Below are 22,634 nucleotides of genomic sequence, written 5' to 3' on the forward strand. Positions count from 1 at the left end.
CAATTCTGGAAAGTGGCCCCCCCCTGGTGGCCAACATAGGAAAACATGTCAAATTATTATTTAATTTTTAATACTTTCCACCATATGGAAAAAAATACAGCAAAAAACGTAAAAAATATAATAGAAATAAGTAAACACTTAAAACACTTAAAAAAAAATGTTTAATTCGCGACACATTCCCTTTAAGAAAACTTACTCAGACTGCAGTTAACTACTAGGTAGACCTACAATCTGTAACTAAGGCCTCGTGCACACTTACATCACCGTTTTCACAGCTGCTTTTGACGGGTCCGTGAACACGTTTTAGCGGCCGTGTGATTTCCGTGTGCACTCCCGTGTGCACTCGGTGTTTCCGTTTACGTGCGCCGAGTATGGTACTGTCCAGGGTGCTGAAAGAGTTAATGGGCTGCGATCAGTGCGATCGGCGGTAACTCTTTCAGCAACCTTGACAGTACCATGCTCGGCGCGCGGAAAATTCAATTTTAATGTAATAAAAAATTTTTTTGGGGGGGAGGCAGTACTCCAAATTATATCAGAGGTCACTGTGGTTTCGGTCCCCAATTCTCCCGAGGCAACCCTACTATTTATGTTCCCCATGCCGTTATCCACATATAAAGGATCCATAACTAGACACCTCCTTCAAGCTGCCAAAACAGTTATCCCACGAAAATGGAAATTAAAGGATCCTCCAACTCTTGACGAGTGGTTCCAAGAAATCGCTTTGATACAGAGGATGGAAAACCTGATGGTGCATTCCCTAACTGTCTCCACACGTTACATATCCACCTGGTCTCATTGGACCATATTCCTCTCTTGGCCCACATACCTTACTCTAATAACATGATACATAGTCTTCCTTTAGGGTCAACCGACGATACAATAGGGAGACGTAACGGGACATTTTTTGTAATTTCACCCGCGTTTGTCATACTAATATTGCTGCTCTCGACTTTCTTTCTTCACTATGATATTCTGGAACTGGAGTCCAGGCTCACCGAGACCTCCACCCACCCATGTGCCCTCCCTGCCCTTGTTCTGTCTCCCTCTTGTTTCTCCCTTTCCTCTCCTACCCTATAATTCATTGCAATGACTGTTGATATAACACAATGTACGAAGGAGCCTAAATTGTTATTGTGCATTTCTCCCATCATCTCAATACTTCCGCCCTATATACCTATTCACACTGAAACTAAATGTTGTTGATTGGAAAGGGGTAAAATACCCCTATTGTTGTTGTTCTCTTTATTTATGAGGACGTACTTACTTCCACTGTGTTTTAATTCATGTCTGTTTTGAAAATCAATAAAAACTTTGAATATGAAAAAAAAAATACTCACAGCCACCCAAATGTTCAGTTTTTCTGAATATCCAAAATTCAAACCTCATCTACTAAAACATAAGTACTTAAATATAAATGATATAGCATCATAAATCATGGAGGATATGTGGTATCAAACCTGGACATAGGAGGAACGTCCCAGTGGAGTGCTTTATGACACCACATATTCCCCATGATGTTTTATATTTAAGATTTTTAAGTTCAGTATATGAAATTTGGATTTTGAATATTTAGAAAAACGCAACATTTGAGTTACTGCGAGGAGCACTGGATCTATTTATTTGTGTATATCCACTGTGTTTGCAATGTACATTCAGTGCATGAGACCGGAAAGCTCCCACCGCTTACACCAAACGTATCCATAGGGCCCGATTCACCTGGCAAATGCCAAAAAAGGTGTCTTTTTTGCATCTTTTGGGCTGGTATACATCGGCTTACCTTCTTTTCAAACTGACTACGCTATTCCATACAGAGGCATACAGTGTAAAATGTTTTTTGTTTTTTTTTAATAAGGGAGCCTCAGGGCAACATAATCTACTGTAAGGGTATGTGCACACACAAAATTAAAAACGTCTGAAAATACGGAGCTGTTTTCAAGGGAAAACAGCTCGTGAGTTTCAGCCGTTTTTTTAGCAACTCTCGTTTTTCGCAGCGTTTTTTACGGTAGTTTTTGGAGCTGTTTTTTTATAGTCAATGAAAAACGGCTCCAAAAATGGCTCAAGAAGTGACATGCACTTCTTTTTTCGTGGGCGTTTTGAGTTTTGAAAAAGGGCTGCGTAAAAAACGCTTTGTTGGAACAGAACGTCGTATTTCCCATTGAATTCAATGGGCAGATATTTTTAGGCGTTTTGCTACCGATTCTTCAGCCATTTTTCGGGACGTTTACGACACCAAAAAAACGACTGAAAACACTACGTGTGCACATACCCTAAGACTATACAGTGCCATAGAAAAGAAAAATCTTCCTGAGGTATACTTCCAACATACACTGCGAACGCAGTTTTTTTCAGTTTGGAAATGCTATAATGACGGGTTCCCATGTAGCGTAAATGCTGCGGAATTTCCACGACATAATTCTGTGCGGAAATTCCGCAGCACTTACAGTAATAGCAAAGTGGATGAGATTCAGAAAACCTCATGCCCACGCTGCGTAAAAAAAAAACGCTGCACGTAAACGTTAATAAATTGACCTGCAGTGCGGAATTTAATTCTGCAGCATGTCACATTGCTGTGTTTTTGTTGATTTTCTGTTCAGGTTTTCCCCTTTGAATTCAATGGGGATGCAAAACGCGCAACAGAAAGCCAAATGTTGCGACTTTTGTAGCGTATTCGCAGTGATTACACCGCAAAAAACGTAACTACATGAAAAAAATAATCATACTTACCCAGAACGCCCTCCTTCTTTCCTGCAATCCGGCCTCCTGAGATGACGTCACATGACCTGCAATGTCATCCAGGGAGGCCGGAGTGGACATCAGAGGAGGGACGGGGTAAGTGTGAACGCCTTTCTCCCGCAGTGGATATTCCGTTCGAAAAACCGCACCACAATGTGGGTTCCAGGTTGCAGACGCTGCGTTATTCTTACGCAGCGTATCCGCCCAGTGGGAGCCCGGCCTAAATGACTGAGATGGAAAACCCCTTTAAATGCCTCATTCATATGAAGATAAATTAGTGACAATATGGATAAACCTGGATAATGACAGCCAGTGTAGTTATCTCACAAAATTCGGCGGGTGTTAAGAGCACGATCACGTGTTGTATAATGATTTATCGATGACTACTCATTAATTTTTTCATGTCACTTCATCTTTTATTCCGTAGTGGATTATCTCACCAGGATTTATAAATGAATAAATTCATTTTTATTTGTTTTTGCCCATCATATATTTTAGTCAAAATAAAGTACTGATCCGTAAAATGTGTTCTACGGTTAATAGGAAAAATCAACAGATTAATGATGCCTACAGATTTATGCGGTGAACATAAGACAACACTGACTATAATGTTGTGTGTTGTGATATTGAATCATCATTTTCATGTTTACTAAATCGGTGCCCCGATGATAAGCCATTTTAAAATTGTTTATACCACGATGAGATTGCTTTATTTTACAGAATGACGTCATTAATATTTTTTAACCAAATTGGCAAGTAAAATATATACTGTACATAATGTTGTTAAATAGTAACCCCCCCCCCCCCCCCGAACCTGATTCCTTCTATCTTTGCACATTTGTTGCAATTATTTTTAAACAAAATGTAAAATAAGACAAAGACAGTCCGAGTAAGACTCCATGCACATGACCGTAGTTTTCATCCGTAATTACGGGTAATCTGTAAACCCATCTATTTCTATAGGCCAAGGACGCCTTTCCGGTATATTTACAGGTGCGTGTCCGAGCCCTAGAAATGATCTGCAAAATATAGAACATGTCCTATTCCTGTCCGCAATTGCGGCATGGTCTCGCCTATAGAAGTCTATAGGCGCGTGCAAAATTGTGGACGGCTTCAGATGTGCATCCGTAGACGACTGTAAACGCAGAAGCAATGCTGTGTAGCGGGAGGGACTTCCCCAAGAAAATGCCACATGAACGATGTGATCTTTTTAAGGGTTTGGGACTTGTTGGTGACATCATTTGTAGCCTCCCTGTAAATACGGGTGCTCTACACTATTTTTGGACAGGGTGGCAGATATGCGGATGACTGTGGATCCGTATTTACAGACAGTAAAAAAACAGTACGGTTGTGTGCATGAGGCCTACACACAAAATCCAACTATTTTAATAATTTAATTTACTGAAGACAAAAAGTTATTCAACACCAACTAGACCAATGTGAAAAAGTAATTGCTACCGAAACACGATACCTGGTTGTGCAACCTTTAGCAGCAACAACTGCAACCAAAAAAACAGCCCCTGGGCCACTACAAAAATATTTTTTTGCTTTTTGAGACATTTAGGGGTGACCTCTTATGCTTCTTTTGTACTGCTACATTACTCAAATGCAGCTTTTTTTAAGCCACAGGCGAAACGCGCGTCGAGGCGTGTTGCCATGTATAGCCTCCATTCCCTCCTTAGGCCTCTCCACAATGTCTAACGGTATGCATTCAGTTTTTTAGTACAGTCGTGTGATTCAGATAAGTGCTCCCCATTTATTATATGACTCTTGCTACACCTTAACCGTGTGCCTAGGTATTACCCTGCTTTTTGTATTTATTACCATATAACATAGCACACCATTGACTGGGTATCACAGACTGGGTTCACATCTCTATGGGTTCTAAGTAGTTTACTTAGGTAATCATTTATTTTTCTTATATTTTTGCACATTGATATGGTGCCTATATGGATGGTTATGTGTATCCATTAGCGCCCTGTATTTTTGGTGTACTTTACATATACATTTGATGCTACACCGTATACACTCAGCCTGGAATCCCTGTTCATTGGTGCGGCTGTTATCTGATGTTTATGCACTTTGTTGTATTTCTATTTCGTTGCCCTTACAGGACCCGGTCTCAGGTTCCACTAGCATGGTGTGGTAATCATTTTTATTGTCTTACAATTCATTCACATTGTCTTTGTATACTTTGTGACATTGCGTTACCAGTTACTCAAATGAGGACTCTTTCCGGGTGTCCCATCTTTTAGTGACATTTTCCGGTTATGTGTATAGGGCAGAGTGGGGGTCCCCTTGGCACACATTGAGGCCGGAGACACGTGTTCTCTTTTCTTGGTTTTTATAGGTCTTCTCTGCTGGTATTACCTGTGATTTTATTTATATATATATATATATATATATGGATAATTTTTCCATCTTGTCCCTCTTGCTCTCACACCTTTTTAACTGTGTTTTTGATACTACTGTTTTGTTTTTTTTAAATTTATATAAATGAGATCTTTATTACAATATAGATTTGGGCGCTCTATCCTTTTTTTGTTCATATGTAGGTTTTGATATCCTGTGGATATGACATAAATGTCCAAGATTGCAATACCTCTTTAAGGGGGCCTCAGATTTAGCCCTTGACTACATTAAAGGGGTTTTCCGGAACAAATTAATCCACTCCTGCTTAACTAAACATGTACAACCAAATATTTTTTCAATGTACTTGCAATTGATCAGATGTTCGTAGCAGCGTATCTCATCTTCGATCACGTGAAGCTTCACTAACCCGAAATTCCACCTCAGCCACGTACATGCTCTAACTTCCGTTTTCCGGCTTTCAGCATGTACGGCCACGTCATAAATGACGTCACTGTACTCAGTGGTAAGGGGTTGTACAATCTACTTTTACTCCTCCTTCCTTCTATTCACAGCGTGTGTCATTGATAGTGTCCAACACGCATGCTCTATACTAGATTTTCCCAGCGGATTCATGGGATGTCTAGTCTTCATTCAGAACAGGAAACGGACGTTCACAACAAAAGAGCGAGGTAAACAAACCCGAAAATAACCGCAGGGAGCATATAATGAAGGACATGAGCCATAAAAAGAGAGAGGAAAAGAGGTACACAATGGCACAAAGCATAGGGAATTATCCCACGTATTTGAAAAAATGTTTTCAGTCGAGATTTTGCTCATCTGGTGATTTTGTGCTGGGCGCACGACATCCCTTAACACCTTCCCGACCGCCCACTGTCTTTTGACGTCAGGCGGTGCGGGTGCTTAGTCTACAGAGACGTCTTTTGGCGTCGCTGTAGATCAGGCTGATGAGCGCTCGTGTGAGCACTCATCCTCTAAGCAGGAGCTGTTACTAATAGCTCCTGATCTCAGAGCAGCCTCCTGAACACAGCTGGGGTCGGCAAACATTCGGACCCCAGCTATTTAACCCTTTGATTACCGCGGTCCGTGACCGCGGCAAGATCAAAGGGAATTCCCCTCTTTGATCGCATCACCGGGATTCCAGTGATGCGATCAAACAATGGGGAATCCCTCTGCAGTCAGCCCTGGGGACCTACAAAGGACCCCAGGGCTGTCTGTTCCATGTGCCTGCTGTTCGGGCACACTATGTGCTGCCCGATCAGCAGCCTGTGTCATAGTGACAAAGTGTAATGTATTAGCGTACAGGAGTATGCTAATACATTACAAGTAAAAAATAAAGTTACAAATAAAGTTATCCCTTGATGGGATTAATAAAAAAAAAAAAAAAGGTAACAAAACAAATAAATAAAAAAAGTCCCAAAAAGAGTCTTTATTTTCCATTAAATACATTTTATTGCCCCTGCACTAAATAAAAACAAAAAACCTACGCATATTAGGTATCTACACGACCGTAATAACCTGAAGAATTAATCTAATGGGTTATTTAGCGTGAAACGTGAACGGGATAAAAAAACAAAAAAAAACTATTCCGAGAATCGCTTTTTCCTATATTCACGGCGTAAAAAATGTTTTTTTTTTACCCCCAAACTGGGGGAAAAAAAAATACTATTTCTCTTGCATAAAACAAGGCCTCATACAGCCACGTCAATGAAAAAATAAAAAAGTTATGGCTGCTGAAACGCAGGAGAGGCAAAAACAGAAAAATTGAGCTTGTCATTAAGGTCTTTTCAGGCCCGGTCATTAAGGGGTTTGACTAAGTCATTGAGAAGAATCAAGGAACTGCAAGCCGCGGGTTACTCCAGATACAAATGCTTGTCCGGTATAAGTCAGCAGTGGTGTAGTGATGGAGTACCTAAAAGCAGGTGCACCTATCAGAAAAGCAGACCTTTGTTTGGCGCTGATCCGCTTTTGGAGTAGGGATGCACGGTGCATCGAAACTTCGATACTGTTTCGATACTGTGCATCCCCAAACGGTTCGATACCGCTATTTCCTGTATTTCGATACTTAGCTGCGCAGCCGCACAGCTAAGTATAGTAATACATGACTGTATGAGAGCGGGACTGCAGCTGTGTAATTCAGCCACAGCCCCGCTCCCGAGTCCTGACATATGCGCGCGGGGTCAGCATCATGTGATGCGGCCGGCGCTGCACTAATGATCTAAGGCACTGAAGACAGAACATGGCGGGCGCACTGCAAAACACCCCCATGTTCTGTCTTCAGTGCCGCCGCTCATTAGTGCAGCGCTGACCGCGCGCGCACTTCCTGTCAGGAGCGCGACAATGGCTGTATTACACAGCCGCAGCCCCGCTCTATAACGGCGGAGATCAGAGAAACCTCTCATCTCCGCCGTTATTCCCCTGAATGCTGCTATCAAAGCTGACTGCAGCATTCAGGAGAAAATGAGAAGGGGGATGCCCATGCATCGCGTCACAGGGAATTCCTGTGACGCGATCGAGGGCCATACCATATATGGGCAGACAGCCCAGGGTCTATTGACGGACCCCAGGGCTGTCTTACCATATCTCTTGTTGTTAGGGCATACTGAGGTATGTCCTAACAGCCTGTGTGCTATTCGTCCACAGGCTAATGTACTGGCATATATCTGATATATGTCAGTACATTAAAGTTTTAAAATAAAGTAAAAACAAAGTATTGTTAAATTAAAAAAATACACCTTCACCTTTTTTACAGTAAACATTAAAATAAGTCTCAATACATAAAATATACACATTCAGTAATGGCGCGGACATCAATGTTTTTGCATCATTTATGATGTGTGCGCTGTAAAAAAAATGAGATAAACACGGCTTTCTATCACTTATTAATGTGAGGCGCGAGGTGCGATGAATTTAACCTCCATGTTCCTCACATTGATAGAAATTAACCCCATCATGTACCTCGCACATTAACCCATTATGACTGAGAAACATGATGGGATTAATTACTATTAATGTGAGGCGCATTCAAAATTCATCACACGTCGCGCCTCACATCAGAAAACGGAAGAACTTTTTTTTTTTTAATTACTGTTGGCAAAGTATCGAAATTGGTATCGAAATCGCAATACTAAACGAAGTATCGGTATCGAAGTCCAAATTCTGGTATCGTGACATCCCTATTTTGGAGGAGCGTTTGGCTAAATGATGGTGTTTGCATAGCCAAAACAAACATAAGAAGGTTCAAAGTCCACCGGCCTTTCATCTTATAACTTTACATTTTCTAATAGTTCAAAATAGTAAAAAACAAGCCTAAAATAACATAAAACGCACATTTCACCATAAGAACTTCGATTTATTTACATATTTAAATATGCTTCATACACCTCGATTTACACAGGTAGGAATATGTGATACATTCCACTTCTGACAGAATAGTAAGCAGGTTTCCAGGAGATCCACTGTACAACAGGGTCATGGGTGGCAGCTACAAAATGACTAAAAAAATAATAATAAATCACACAAGAAATGTGCGATAGCCCTAAAAAGTCACCTGCGCACAATAAAATAAAACGCAACGTTATCAGTTCTGAGTTCATTACTTAAAATAGTTTTATTTTACGTGGACACGCTTAACAGTCAGGCACACACTGGAAATAGCTTTGAGCCAGATATACATTGTAGCGCTGGTCAATATGGATAAAATGGAACCTAAAAAGGAACCTGCAGAAAGCCAAAGCTGGAGATTTTTCCTTTTTCAAATTGAAGCCGAACGTACTCTGAATTCCACTGAGACTGAAGAGCATTCGGGTCATGTAATATCATCGACTCATCAGACACACGAACCTGCATAGCGGAATGGCCCCACAGCAGACACGGCGAATGGCACATTCAAGATAAACAGGTCTCCCTTCCCCACATTAACCCTTTCTATTTCAACAGATTTCGTAATGTGTAAATTCATTGACTCTCTTAGCAAACAGGTGGGGTAAGGGTGTACCCCAATAAACTTCTGTTTGTTTAATAAATGTTTGTATGAGCGAGTCCGTACGTCTATGTATGCGTGAGTGTAATTTGATTGATTGATATCAATCAATCACTGATTCCAGATGTTGAAGAAGCCACTATGACATGATATCAGCTGCATCGTTTAGAGGCTGTTCCCACATATAAGAATACAGTGGTAATGCAGAAGCGCCTCACTATTCCCGAGCAGGTAGAACTAGATCAGCATAGCATGTTTTCCCAGGAGACCAGATCATTTATTGCTGCCATGGAGGTGGAAGACCAGTCAATTCAGAACTTCTTTGAGTGGGTTTTCCTACAAACAATACTTATCCACAGGGTAGAGGGATAAGTGTTTCCGACCAATCACAAGAACGGGGAATCCGTGCCCCCAATTATAATTAAGCGCTGGTCAGGTATGCGCCCTGCCGCTCCTTTCAACTCTATGGGACTCGGAGACAGCCGAGTGTTGTTCATGTGAAAACTCCTTTAACTGTAAAAATGTTGTAACATGTACAATCATGTCTAGATTTAATACAGGCAACAGACTGGTCATACAAGCAACCATGATCCGACTGTGAAGTTCATATAAAAGGTAAGCCTGCAATACGTGCGACTTAATGAAAAAGAGAAACGTGATTATTTTATCATCAAATAATCAGTATGGACCCGGTTAGTCTGAACAGAAGCGGATCCCAGTTCTTCTATAGAGATTTATTCTCAGATGGCACCTAAACTATAAGAAATGACACTGAACGTTGATAGTGGGTTTAACATAAAGGGGTATTAAAGTTTCAGCAATTAAAAATTATACACATGTCTAAAACACTTCTTGTATTAATTCATGGTTTACTTCTATTGTATAAAACTCTGTCCTGGTCATGTGACGGACACACAGGTGTATGGCTCGTTTTAATTACAGCGCAGTTATCGGAGCAGGTGTCCTGTGACGAACCGAGCACCAGTGTGATCGTCACATAACCAGAAGTAAACAATGAATTTTCCTAATAAAATGACTGCAAGCAGAGATCTTGAAAAGTTTTGAGAAGTTGATACACACAGTATATTGGAAAATTGTACATTGAATTGAAAGTACATAGTGAATAACCTTTATTTACTGAAACCAGATTAACCCTTTAAGTTATCCAGACCCACTACAATTGGCGTGTGCATAAACATACACCTTTTTATAGGTACGCAGCAAATTGTTGCTTGTTTTTTTGAGGGGGGGGGGGGAGGGTGTTGTTTTTTCGCTTCTGGACATGTAGAGGTCTTGGCCTCTTATTTTTTTTGCAACCCATTCAAGTCCTGTAATAATTCTAAGCAGTGCGGCTAGTAAATATTACAATACACATACTGGCAGCAGCGGACTCAAGCCCCAAGAGGCCTTATACTGTGAATACAAGAGTGATGACCGCAGCCATAGTGACCATGAACTGGCCGATATAATGCCTATGTGATGCAGTGTGGATTTTTTGGACGGTCAGTTACCTATATTACCTGCACTCAGCCGCCCCCCCCACCTCGGCTTCTGATAGACACAAATCTATATTTTCAATGTACTGCCTTACTCCATAAAGGTGAAGCCGCATACGCAAGAAACAAATAAAAAAAAAATAAAAAAAAAAAGAAGTGAATTTTTAAATTCTGCGATATTTGGACATACCTTAAAATAAAAAAGAAAAGTAGTATGTAAATATAAAGAATGGATTATGCAGATACAATAAAACAAGGAGGAGCCCACAGTCCTTTACACTGAAGATATATATATATATCATCTAACAATCCGCTTCTTTCCTTCTACCACCAACTGAATTTCTTTGGCATCCAAAGTTTCATACATTAGTAAAGCCTCTGCCAGATGTTTGTGCTCCTTCGCATGGGATTTCAGAAGGGTTTTCGCCCTTTCATAAGAATCCTAAAAGAAAATAATAATAAATATAATAATAACAATAATAATATAGCAGAGCTATTGATTTACTGCAGCATAAAACATACATATTTATGTGATCTGCCGTCATCCTATACCTAGCTTTGCTTCATTTTCATTATCGTTATGAACCACAATATACAAATTGCAAGCAAAAGTAAGTGAACCCTTTGGAATTACCTCGATTTCAGCTTTAATTACTAATAAAATGTGATATGATTATTGTCTAAGTCACAATTATAGACAAACACAAACTAACTAAACTAATAACACGCAAACAGTTGTACCAATCAAAATGAGTAAACATACACAATGCAGGGAGAAAAAGTAAAGTGTTAATAACTTTTCCAAGAGCTAATTGGGAAAAGGTGTTTCAATTAAGGAGAGGAGATTGGAAGTGTGGATTTCACAGGTGCTTTGCCCATTAAATAAAGGCACACACAGCCTGGTTACTGACATATCTGTCCTTCTCAAGAAAGATTGGATAGTATGGACCAAGTCTTGAGGCAAACAACTTTCAGAAGACGTGGATAGGTCATCAGTATATTGATCTGTGGGAGTCCGACACCCCGACCCACACCAATCAGCGGCTCTGGCTGCCTGTGGGCACCGGATATCATTGCACAGTGAATAGGAGCAGAGCTGCAGTTCTGCAGCATGGCCGCTATTCCGTGACCAGAGCCATCTGCTTCCGGCATGGATGTCTAGTGCCCGCAGGCTGCTGGGGTGGCTGATTGGTTTGGATACCGGGTGTCAGACCCCCACAGATCATATAATGATGACCTATTCGGTGGATAGGTCATTAGTCGTCCACTAGAGGACAACCCCTTTAAGTACTTTTGCTACTCTCCCTAGTAGTGGGCATCCTGTCGAGAACATTTCAAGAGCACAACAGACAATCCCGAAAGAGGAGAGAAAGAAACCAAGGGTAATATCAAAAGACCTACTGAAGACTCTACAAACTGCAAAAAGCTCTGTTCAGGTGATCACGAATCCCCCAAAAAAACTGAACAAAAATGGTGTTCATGGAATGACACCACAAAAGGAAGACGCTGCTGTACAAAAAACATTGCAGCCCTTCTCAAGCTACTCTGAGACCACCTGGATGTTTCACAATGCTTCTGGGAAAATGTTCTATGGGGATAAGGCAAAAGTGAAACTTTTTAGCACAAATGCATGGTGGTGGGACCGTTAGGGTATGTGCACACACACTAATTACGTCCGTAATTGACGGACGTATTTCGGCCGCAAGTACCGGACCGAACACAGTGCAGGGAGCCGGACTCCTAGCATCATACTTATGTACGATGCTAGGAGTCCCTGCCTCTCTGCAGGACAACTATCCCGTACTGAAAACATGATTACAGTACAGGACAGTTGTCCTGCAGCGAGGCAGGGACTCCTAGCATCGTACATAAGTATGATGGTAGGAGCCCGGCTCCCTGCACGGTGTTCGGTCCGGTACTTGCGGCCGAAATACGTCCGTCAATTACGGGCGTAAATAGTGTGTGTGCACATACCCTTATAGTTTGGGGCTGCTTTGCTGCCTGGACACCTTGCAAACATTGAGGGAACAGTGGGGCTTTACCAAGCAGTCTAAGATTTAGACAGCATAAACTGAGAACAGGCAGTCTGAAGATGCGCCAAATTTATGTGCGATGATAAATTTGGTGCATCTTGCTAGACAATTTTCTGTTACAAAAGCTAACTCTTGGGTGGCATAGTTTTAAATTTGGAGCCTTTTAAGCCACGCTTCCTTCCTTTCAGACACTTTTTAAAAGGATCTTATGAGGCTCAAAAATCTGCTCTTAAAGAGGCTGTGTCACCAGATTCTCTAACCCCTATTGCATGTGATCGGCGCTGCAATGCAGAGAACAGTAACTTTTTTTTTTTTTTAAACTATCATTTTTGGCCAAGTTATGAGCAATTTTATATACACGCCCAGATGTTACAAACACAATACACTCCCAGTTGTTCATTAGAAAGGCTCATTTGCATAAATATAAAATTGGGAAAATCAGTCCATGACCTCAAGCTGAAGAGATGTTGGGAGATGCAGCAAGACAAGGACTCAAAGCACACAAAAGTGAATCAACTAAAAGTGGCTGAAAAAGAAGATTTGTATTTTGGAATGGCCATGCGATCAACATGCCGTGGCATGACCTGAAGAGGATTGTGCACGCACGGAATCCCAGAAATATTGATGAACTTATTTGCAGGATAGAATGGTCCAAAATTCCTCCACAACGTTCTTACTTGCAGCTACAGGAAACAATGGATGGAGGGGATTGTTGCAAAAGAGGGATCTATACGTTATTAAATTCAAGGGTTCACTTACTTTTTTCCCCTGCACTGTGGATATTTACTCAATATGGTCAATAAAAGACATGAACAGTACAAGTGTTTGCGTGTTATTCGTTTAGTTAGATTGGGTTTGTCTAGAATTGTGACTTTGATAACAATCAGACCACATTTTATTAGAAATAAACGTAGAAATCCAGGTTGTTCCAAAAGGTTCACTTACTCTTTTTTTGCAACCGTACAGTAAAATTTTACTTTTTCAGCATCCGATAATCAAGTCTGATAATACGGCAAATGATTTCAAAAAATAAAAAATGAGCAAAGAAAAACAATTAGAAAATTCCTGATTTAAAACCGGTAACATTAGCAGATTTTATATGAATATTTTTTGGGCTCCAATAATTCATGATATTTGATATTTAATCCGGCACCTATTAAGCCCCATCATTACATTAGGTATACATACGATGTATCTTTAACACTATAACTGCAAACGAAAGACTTATTCTGGAAAAACTTTCCTTGAAGCCCCAATAACATACCAGTTGACCAATTATTTAGAACTAATGTGCTTGGCAGTACCGCCTCATCCAATAATCAGCAGCAAACAATGCTGGCGCGAACACACAGCGGTTTGTGTTGACCACTATGTCTTGACCACATCACACTACACCAATATACAGATGGGTGTGATGCAATGTTCCAGCCATGGGACAGGGGGGGGGGGGGGGGGGGGGAGGGATGTAAATAACACGTCCTCTTGGGTACACTTCACGGTGTAGATCTCGCATAATTTTATGGAGCATGTGTACATAAACAAAGATTTTCCTGATTACCTTTAACAGCGCTCGTACTTCTTGCTCAATGGCAGCTTGTGTTTCTGGACTGAGTTTTCCAGTATCGGAATAAGTCATTACCCCAAGCTGAAATATATAAAAGAGAGACCATAATAAATACACAGGAACACCCTAAACTGGCTACATTAGCTTTAGCTTAAAAAGGGGCAGGGGGCTATTTATCATACGGATTACCTATCCACAGTATAGGTCATCAGTATATGAACGGTGGGGGTCGGACACCCGGACCCCGCACTAATCAGCTGTTCCGGCTGCCTCCGGGCACTGGAAGTTCTGCAGTGGTCAGTGCCGGAAGCATTAGGCTCTAGTCACAGTATAGCGGCTGGGCTGCAGTATGAAAAACCGCCCCCAATCTGGACCACCGCTTTAATAAATACTTAAAGGGGTTGTCTATATTTTGTGAGTCAGAGGCAACAGTCTCTTTAAGCCAATATAACATGGGGAGATACAGCAGAACCGGTATCCCAGAGGAGGTCTAATCCCTGCTCTCTCTGGTACAATGGGAAGATTTCAGATAATTTCCAAACATCTCCTTGTAAGACAATGGGTAAAGAATCATTCTATATGTGGCCGGCGTTAGTTCATTAGTTACATATCCAAAGTGGTGACATTTTGTACCTTTTCACTCATTCCAAATTTTGTTACCATCAGTTTTGCTATCTTTGTTGCACTGTCGAAGTCACTAGAAGCCCCTAAAAATAGAACAAGAAAACATCAGGTCTGCATAGCTGTGGACGGTGTAATAACTAGACTCAGCTTAGATAGGATATTACCTGTAGTTACGTTTTCTGGCCCAAAAATTATTTCCTCAGCCACTCTGCCTCCCATGCTCACGTCCATCTGTGCGAGGAGCTGGGACCTGGTCTCACTCCATCGATCGTTCTCTGGCAGAAGAGATACCTACACAAATGAGACAGAGCTTAGAGAAGCACTCCCACAAGCTTTTTTGCGCCCCCTGCTTGGAAATAGGATTGCCCACCTCATACTGCTGGGATAAAAAAATACCTACAGAGTCTTTGATCTTGTATTTTCAGCCCCTGTTCAGACCTTGTGTCGGGCCACGTGACACACAACACAACACATCCCCCCCTGATGTGACCAGCCGATTCCTACAGGATCTATTGTGTGGACCAGAAGTCAGTCCCTCCATTCATTCCTAATAGAGCCTGGATCTGAGTCTCATAGAGAAAGTGACTTCCAATCCACACAATAGACTGTAGGATTCAGTAACTCAGACCGGTATCAGGTAAGCAGCCGCATTTACAAGTGGGAAGAAGGCGCAAAATACTATTTGTGGGAGTTCTTCTTTTTACATAATACATTTACGCACGTATTATACATAGCCCTTTAATGTACATATTATATATATATTGGCAGTTTTGTCAATACATTGTGGTGAACCAGTATGGCATATTGTGCATGACTCACATGACCGAGTGTCGGCCCCCGCGGCATGATTGTCGCTTTGTTAATAGGCATTGCATCTTTGGTGAAATAGGCAATAATAGCATGTCCTGACTCATGATAGGCAGTAATTGTTTTATTCTTGTCATCTATCTCCACGCTCCTCCTTTCAGGCCCTACAAAAAAAAACAAAAAAAAAAAAAACAGTCATATCAGACAGTCTTCTAGGATCACGCTGGCTACCCCCCACCCCCAATCTATTCAATGGGGTTGTAAGGCAGAATGTCCCTACGATCCATCCTGTCCCAGATTATTCAAGAACCTAATAAAAAAGTCAAATTGCTGCAGGACTGTTAGGACAGTAAGTAGGGACAAGTAGGGGTTTATCAACTCCTTATGGTTATTCAAATCTCTGCTTGTGATCATATACAGTGAAATTTATTTGAGACAACCACCCAAAATTGCATTGCAAAATAGTCGTCTAGGGGGGTGGAAGAAGATGTCCAGTATGCCTAGTATATGATGAGACTTAAAATCTGATCTGGATATACCGTGGTTCTTCTAGACAGGTTTCACAGTATTAGGAACCTTCATTGTTCAGAGGATAAACAGCTGCGTGGCTCATTACAGTACAGATATCAGAGCTCTTGTGACGAGCCACGCAGCTGTGTGTCCATCACATGACCAGGACAGATTTTTATCCAATGGAAGTAAACCATGAATGTTCCTACTGAATCACCGCTCGAAAAGAGCAGGGAATCGACACCAAGTATATTGGAAAATTGTACAGCTTGTCATTACACAAAAAAATAATGTTTATTTGTGAAAACCCGAATACCCCTTCAAAAGGGGTTGTCCCATTAGTGCATATTGACATCATAAAAGTGGGGGTCTCCTTCTCAGGACTTCTGTCTAATAGCTACAGCCAAGGGAAGCTTCTTCTGTAGGCGCCATGCAATTCCACAATACCAACTGCTGCAGGAGAAATGTGCGGCCACATGTAGCGTCCCTTGGTAAATAGAATGGACGGCCAGTGAATTTCAGCACCTGGACCTGCGGCTATCAGCTAATCACCAGTGGCTCCTCAGTTGTGACTAGATAGGACAATTCCCTGAAATGTCACTGGTTTGATGCCCTTACTTTCCAGATTGGGATACGCCAAACCATCAGCCGAGGATCCAGTTTTGTGTTTTTTTTGTGCCATTTATTAACAAAAAACAGGTCATCATAAGCAACGCTTACAAGAATACATTACGCACCCATGAGTATTTTATCCTTGGCAAACTCCAGTTCCTTCATTGTAACCATGTCTTTCTCATCCACGGCAGCTTTCAGAGCAGCCTGGTTAACGAGATTTTCCAGCTCCGCTCCAGAAAATCCCACGGTGCCGCGAGCAATTATTTCCGCATTAAGAGCTGTAATAGCAAAATAAACATTTTAATTACGTCACATTTCAACGTTCCAGTTCACTTGTTAACGCTGCAGTCATGGATCATATTCCTTCAGGAAATCAGATTAAAGAATTTTAGCTTCTATAAAAAAAATAAAAAATATTTAAAAAAAAAGTACTAATGAGATCATGATGATTGGTAACATTACTATCAGGTACAATATAGCAGGCTATGGACACTGTATTACGGATCAGTGTTCTGCAATACGGCCGCATATATGAGGCCTAAGGGTCAGTTCACACGGCGGATTCGGCTTGGTGGGTCCCGCCTGCAAAATCCACTGCGGAATTTTTCCTTGTGTCGGCATGGAAGATTCCTCCTCCCATTCACTTAAATTGGAGGTTCGGGGGCGGAATCCACCCAAAGATCGGACAGGAAAAAGAAGCGTCCGGCTCCCATTTAAATGAATGGGAGGCGGAATTTTACGTCTGAATCCGCTACAAAAATTCCATCGTGTGAACATACCCCAAGATCGTTTCTGCGGACCATGGAAATGCATTTACTATATAGTACACCTGCATGGAAATTATTATTTTTTTCTAAATGTGGCAACTTACTGTGGTCATACTTGATTTTGCTGAGGTACCACTTCAGGATTTCCGTGCGTCCCTTCACGTCTGGCCTGGGGACTGTGACCTGCATGTCAAAGCGACCAGGACGTATTAAGGCACTATAGAAATAAATGAGGGCATAAATAAGAAAATTATCCCGGTGTCAACAATATCCACTGCATCTACACATAGCGCCATGCAAAATCACTGGCATCTTACTAGGTGTTACCGATCATAACAATAAAAGATTTCTGGCCTTTTTAATAAAATAAAAAAAGGGTTTATCCTGGTTATCTTGTATATTTTATAAAAAATTTTACTGCATTTATGTTTTGGCTCACTGTTTTGTTGTATAACCTCGCTTATGAATCAGGCAAAGCCGCCATTTGAGCACAACAGGCAAGTGCAAATGAGAAAAATGGAAGGGGGCGGGGGGGCTGTGGCTACACGAGTTTGCCACCTTCCCAAAACTGCAATCATCTGCGCAGACCCCGTGTTCTGATGGTTAGAACGGCAAGAGACGGCTCAAGTGAAGTAACTGCACACAACAATATAGGAGGGGGATTTGAGAGGCAGCGAACCTAAAATGAACCTCCCTAAGGCTACATTCACATATCGGAATTGCCATGATTTTCCGTCCAAATTTGCAGCCGGAAAATCTGCAGCGTATTCCAGTAGCAGCAAATGAAAGGAGACTTAACAAATCTTATCCACGCGCTGTGGAAAATCTCAAGTAGGCAAATAATCACAGGCTGCAGCGGGCAGGTGGCAATGTCATCCCAGGAAACCAAAACCATACGGGGGAGCAGGGATGCATCATTATGGAAATACCAAGGGAGTATGGGCTCCCCCCCATTCTTCACGATTTGGTGCGGACTTTCGCACAGAATTCCCCGCAGTAGTTAGGTTGGATTTGCTGCAAAGTTTTCCGCAGCAATTCTAACCTGTGTGAACGTACCCCTACAATCACAGCGGTGTCTGTGACAACACAATCTCCAATGCACAGAAGCACTAGAAGGGTGAGAGGATGAGCAGTTGCATGCTTTCGTGAAGTATATGGGTATGGCGCGGGTATAACAATTATTCTTATTTAGGTTTTATTTGCATACATTCCAGAAGTGTGAAACCTTTGTATTTTAGCAGAGACATAGATACATACAGCAATATTCTCTGATATAACATCTAGTCCTTAATACATAAAAAAAAATATTTACAGTTTAGCGGTATGGCAATATTTTACTCACTTATCCAAGGCTTCTGGGAAGTTTGTAGCTCCAATGATTATGACGCCTTCATTAGGTTTAAATCTGAAACACAAGGAAAATAAAAAGATCCAGGCTTAGCACTACGCGCTCAAAGGGTTATTCACAACTTAGACATTTAAGGCCTATCCTGTGGATTTGCCAGAAATGTTTAATAGAGGAGGGTCCCAGCTCTGGGATCCGCACCTATATCGAGAACGGGGTTCATTAGATCACTGTTGTTTCGTATGGTATGACGGCCGCTGATTCCAGGCGGAGCGAAGTGGAGAGATTGCCTGGCATGATCGTGGCTCCCTACATTAAGTTTGATGGTAGTTATAGAAACAGACGTAATTTTGGATGTATTCTGTATACATAGAAGTTGTTTCCTTCCGTCAAAGTAAAATTCCATTACTTCAGCTGAACTATGGTCCCATGCGTCTCTGACATGCAGGATCCAGCTAATAACTATTACATCTAAGTTGATGAACTTAGATGTGATTGTTATTAGCTGAATCCTACAAGACACGCAGGACCAGCTTTCAGCCTTCTGTCGAGCCATCAGTCCACAATCAGCTTTGATGGAATGATACAGCTTCTATGTATACAAAATACGAAGAAGCGGTATCTTAAAAAGCAATTAAAAAATAATTTGAAATCACTAAAAATATTCATTTATTTAAAAAATTTAAATGAAAAAAAAATATATGTTTTGTTCAAAGGTGTTCACAGCCTTTAAAGGAATTCTCCTCTTTGTACAATCCCTACTTCTTAGAAGGGTCCCTTGACAAACAGATCACAAAGTGTCCCTTGCTGGGATCCCCAGCGATCAGCTGTAATCTATAGAGAAGGTAAATGTTCAATTGCCCTGCAGCTCCACCACAGGGGAAATTAAGCATTACACAAATCAATGGGCTGTCTGTGCATGTGCGATGCAGAACAGGACAGGTCCTCCAGACAAAGAGCAAAGATAGGAGGATCCAGAACAGAGGACACCTCCCCCCCCAACCCCCCTGCCTCTATTAGCTCAGAATTCAGGGTTTATGAAAATTCAGAGTTTTCAAAACTAAACAACACCTATAAAAACCAAAAACTTTAAAAATGATAGAATTAATTTTTGTTGATCGTAATATCAATTAGGTTTAATCAAGGGCTATTTAGTTTAGTGTATTGTTCCAAATTCTAAAGTGGAAAAACACGTACCCATCCATTTCTGCAAGGAGTTGGTTAATAGTCTGTCTAGAGTACGGGTGCATGGGGGATTCGATCCTTTTACCACCCACAGAATCCAACTCATCTATAAATATGACGCATGGTGCATTGGTCTTGGCTTCCCCTTTAAAGAAGAAGAAAAAAGTAAAACTTCAAAACGAAGCTAAAAATGAAAGACAATGACTAATTTTTAATTGAGGGGTAATCAAACACTTTAACAAAGGTTATGATGCGCAGTGACATACTGAACAGATTCCGAATACGACTTGCTCCAACGCCAACAAACATCTCATCAAATTCGGAACCAGAAGCGTAATAAAAAGGAACATCAGCTTCCCCCGCCACAGCTCGTGCAAGGAGAGTCTTCCCAGTTCCAGGCGGTCCAACCAGAAGTATGCCTAGAAGAAAAGGATAGTCATTGGGGGCGATCGATCAAAACTGGTGCAAAAGATAAGTGGAGTAGTTGCAGATGGCAGCCAATCAGGTCACTGCATTAATTTTCCAAAAAGGTTCTGGAAAATTAGAGGCGGTATATGCTTGGTTGCTACGGGCAACTACACAACCTTTCCTTTTCACCAGTTTTGATAAATCTGCCTCAGTAATTTTTCAAAACGAAAAAGGTTTTTCGGGACTGTAATATTGATGGCCTAACCCTAGGATAAGCCATCAGGATCTGATTGGTGGTTGTCCAACCCCCGGCACCCCTCACAATCGGCTGCATCAGACGCAGGACTCCAGCTTGTTTACTCAGGTCGCAGCACCGTACATTTGGTTGTGGCTGTATCTTGAATTGCAGCTCAATCCTATTCACTTGAACGGGAGAGAGCTGCTGTGCAGTACCAGTCACAGCCACAAGCAAAGGACCGGCACTGTGCCTGGAACAGGACTGTGCCTGGACCGGCAGGAGCTAGAGCGCTGCGTTGCCTTTAAGCAGTTGATCGGGAAGGGATACCGGGTACCCCAGGGATAGGCCATCGATATTACAGTCCCAGAAAAAAATCCCTATAACTCAACATATACTTATCAATGGTTTCTCTTTTCCAAAAGAGACTACAGAAAATGACAGACATTACAACTCCAACAACTAAGGTGTCACCTCTTTGCAGACTCTTAGGAGCATAATTCTACCTGGTTATGTTTCGATATCTTGGTTTCCTCTATATCACAGCATTGCATGGCAGATTTGTCATTCTGGAGTCCAGGGCCGGTTTTACACATATAACCCTATAGTCGTTCAGTTTAGGGGGTTCAAGTGTTTTGCCCTTAATATGTATATTAACATATGGCCATATAACATTTGTGTGAAAGTGAAAGAGAAATACTTGTCATAACCCTTATAGGAGCTGCAATGCTTGTCACTTCATATTTACAGCCATATTTTTACTTAAAAAGGTTGAAATTCACTTCAAGGGGCATTGTGGTTTTTACCAAATAAAAGGAAATTAAAAAGTTATAGAATATTCAGAGTTTTCAAGATCTCTGCTTTCAGTCAGTCAATAGCAATCTTCATGGTTTACTTCCAGTGGATAAAAATGTGTCATTTGATGGACACACAGGTGCACGGCTCGCTACAAGACACAGCTCTGATAACTGCACTGTAACGAGTCGTGCCCATGTGTGTCCATCACATGACCAGGACAGATTTAGATCCACTGCAAGTAAAATGTATAACTTTTCATTAAAAAAAATAAAAAAATATATATATATTTGAGGAAACAAAAATATCAATAGGAACATTCGGACTGTTATATTTCAGCACTTATGGGGCTTCTCGCTTTTCTGCTGTCCCCAGTACATTCCTTCTTGGAAAGCAGCAAGATATCCTCCAGGGTGAGACCGCACTGCTTAGCGGACATGTAAATTACCAAATTAGAGAGGCCTCCATTATTAAACTATGCCTGAATCCCATTCCTAAAATGTTCTCCTTAAAAGATCGCACGTTCTTTACCTTTGGGAAGCTTGCCTCCTAAAACTGTAAATTTCTGTGGATTTTTCAAGAACTCTACCACTTCTTGTAGCTCTTGTTTTGCCTCTTCGATCTGTTCATACACAAATCCAGAATTAGAAACCAATTCTGACAAACGTTTAATCAGTAAAGCACCAGTGCCCCAGTTTCATTAAAAAAATAAAATAAACTAAAACCTGTTGACATACAGGACAAATGGAATTTAGAAGTGATTCAATTGACCGAACCGACATACTACACTACACACCGGCTAAACTGGACAACTTTATTTATCAGCCAAATCTCCATACCAACCAAACCGTACGGCTGTTTGATATACTGTCAGGGACACATTGGTTGGCCCTTGTAACACTGACAGCGCGGTAACCGGTTATTCCATTCCTTCTCTGTGAGAAACGGGAAGGCTGGATTACATCGCTTGGAAATTTACAATATATTCTAAATCTCCGGTGCCCAGTGTTTAGAATTATTGTGTCAGGTTTGGTGACAAGTCACATACATATTAGCAATATTTCCAGCATGCTTAGGGGCTGTCAGCTGGAGTGCGGTTTCTTTACAGTCCTCGAAGTTCTCTAACACCATGAGATCTTTTCCTTGCTCAACCACCACTACATCG

The 22,634-nt window shown here is 41.3% G+C and overlaps 1 protein-coding gene across 1 annotated transcript in view; it reads right to left on the minus strand.

Moving 5' to 3' along the window:
* Nucleotides 1-10,724: 10,724 nt before the first annotated feature.
* Nucleotides 10,725-22,634, minus strand: part of YME1L1 (YME1 like 1 ATPase) — a 33,272-nt gene continuing 21,362 nt past the window's right edge. The window contains exons 9-19 of the mRNA XM_075827513.1: nucleotides 22,001-22,091; nucleotides 20,298-20,450; nucleotides 20,044-20,176; nucleotides 18,844-18,906; nucleotides 17,606-17,718; nucleotides 16,857-17,012; nucleotides 15,622-15,773; nucleotides 14,967-15,093; nucleotides 14,812-14,885; nucleotides 14,173-14,259; nucleotides 10,725-11,023 (exon numbers count right to left, since the gene is read on the minus strand). Of these exons, the coding sequence (XP_075683628.1) occupies nucleotides 10,880-11,023; nucleotides 14,173-14,259; nucleotides 14,812-14,885; nucleotides 14,967-15,093; nucleotides 15,622-15,773; nucleotides 16,857-17,012; nucleotides 17,606-17,718; nucleotides 18,844-18,906; nucleotides 20,044-20,176; nucleotides 20,298-20,450; nucleotides 22,001-22,091 (1,293 nt within the window). The 3' untranslated portion in view covers nucleotides 10,725-10,879. The remainder of the gene's footprint in view (nucleotides 11,024-14,172; nucleotides 14,260-14,811; nucleotides 14,886-14,966; nucleotides 15,094-15,621; nucleotides 15,774-16,856; nucleotides 17,013-17,605; nucleotides 17,719-18,843; nucleotides 18,907-20,043; nucleotides 20,177-20,297; nucleotides 20,451-22,000; nucleotides 22,092-22,634) is intronic.

This window comes from Rhinoderma darwinii, chromosome 5, assembly GCF_050947455.1.
Source record: "Rhinoderma darwinii isolate aRhiDar2 chromosome 5, aRhiDar2.hap1, whole genome shotgun sequence".
Lineage (NCBI taxonomy): Eukaryota > Metazoa > Chordata > Amphibia > Anura > Rhinodermatidae > Rhinoderma > Rhinoderma darwinii.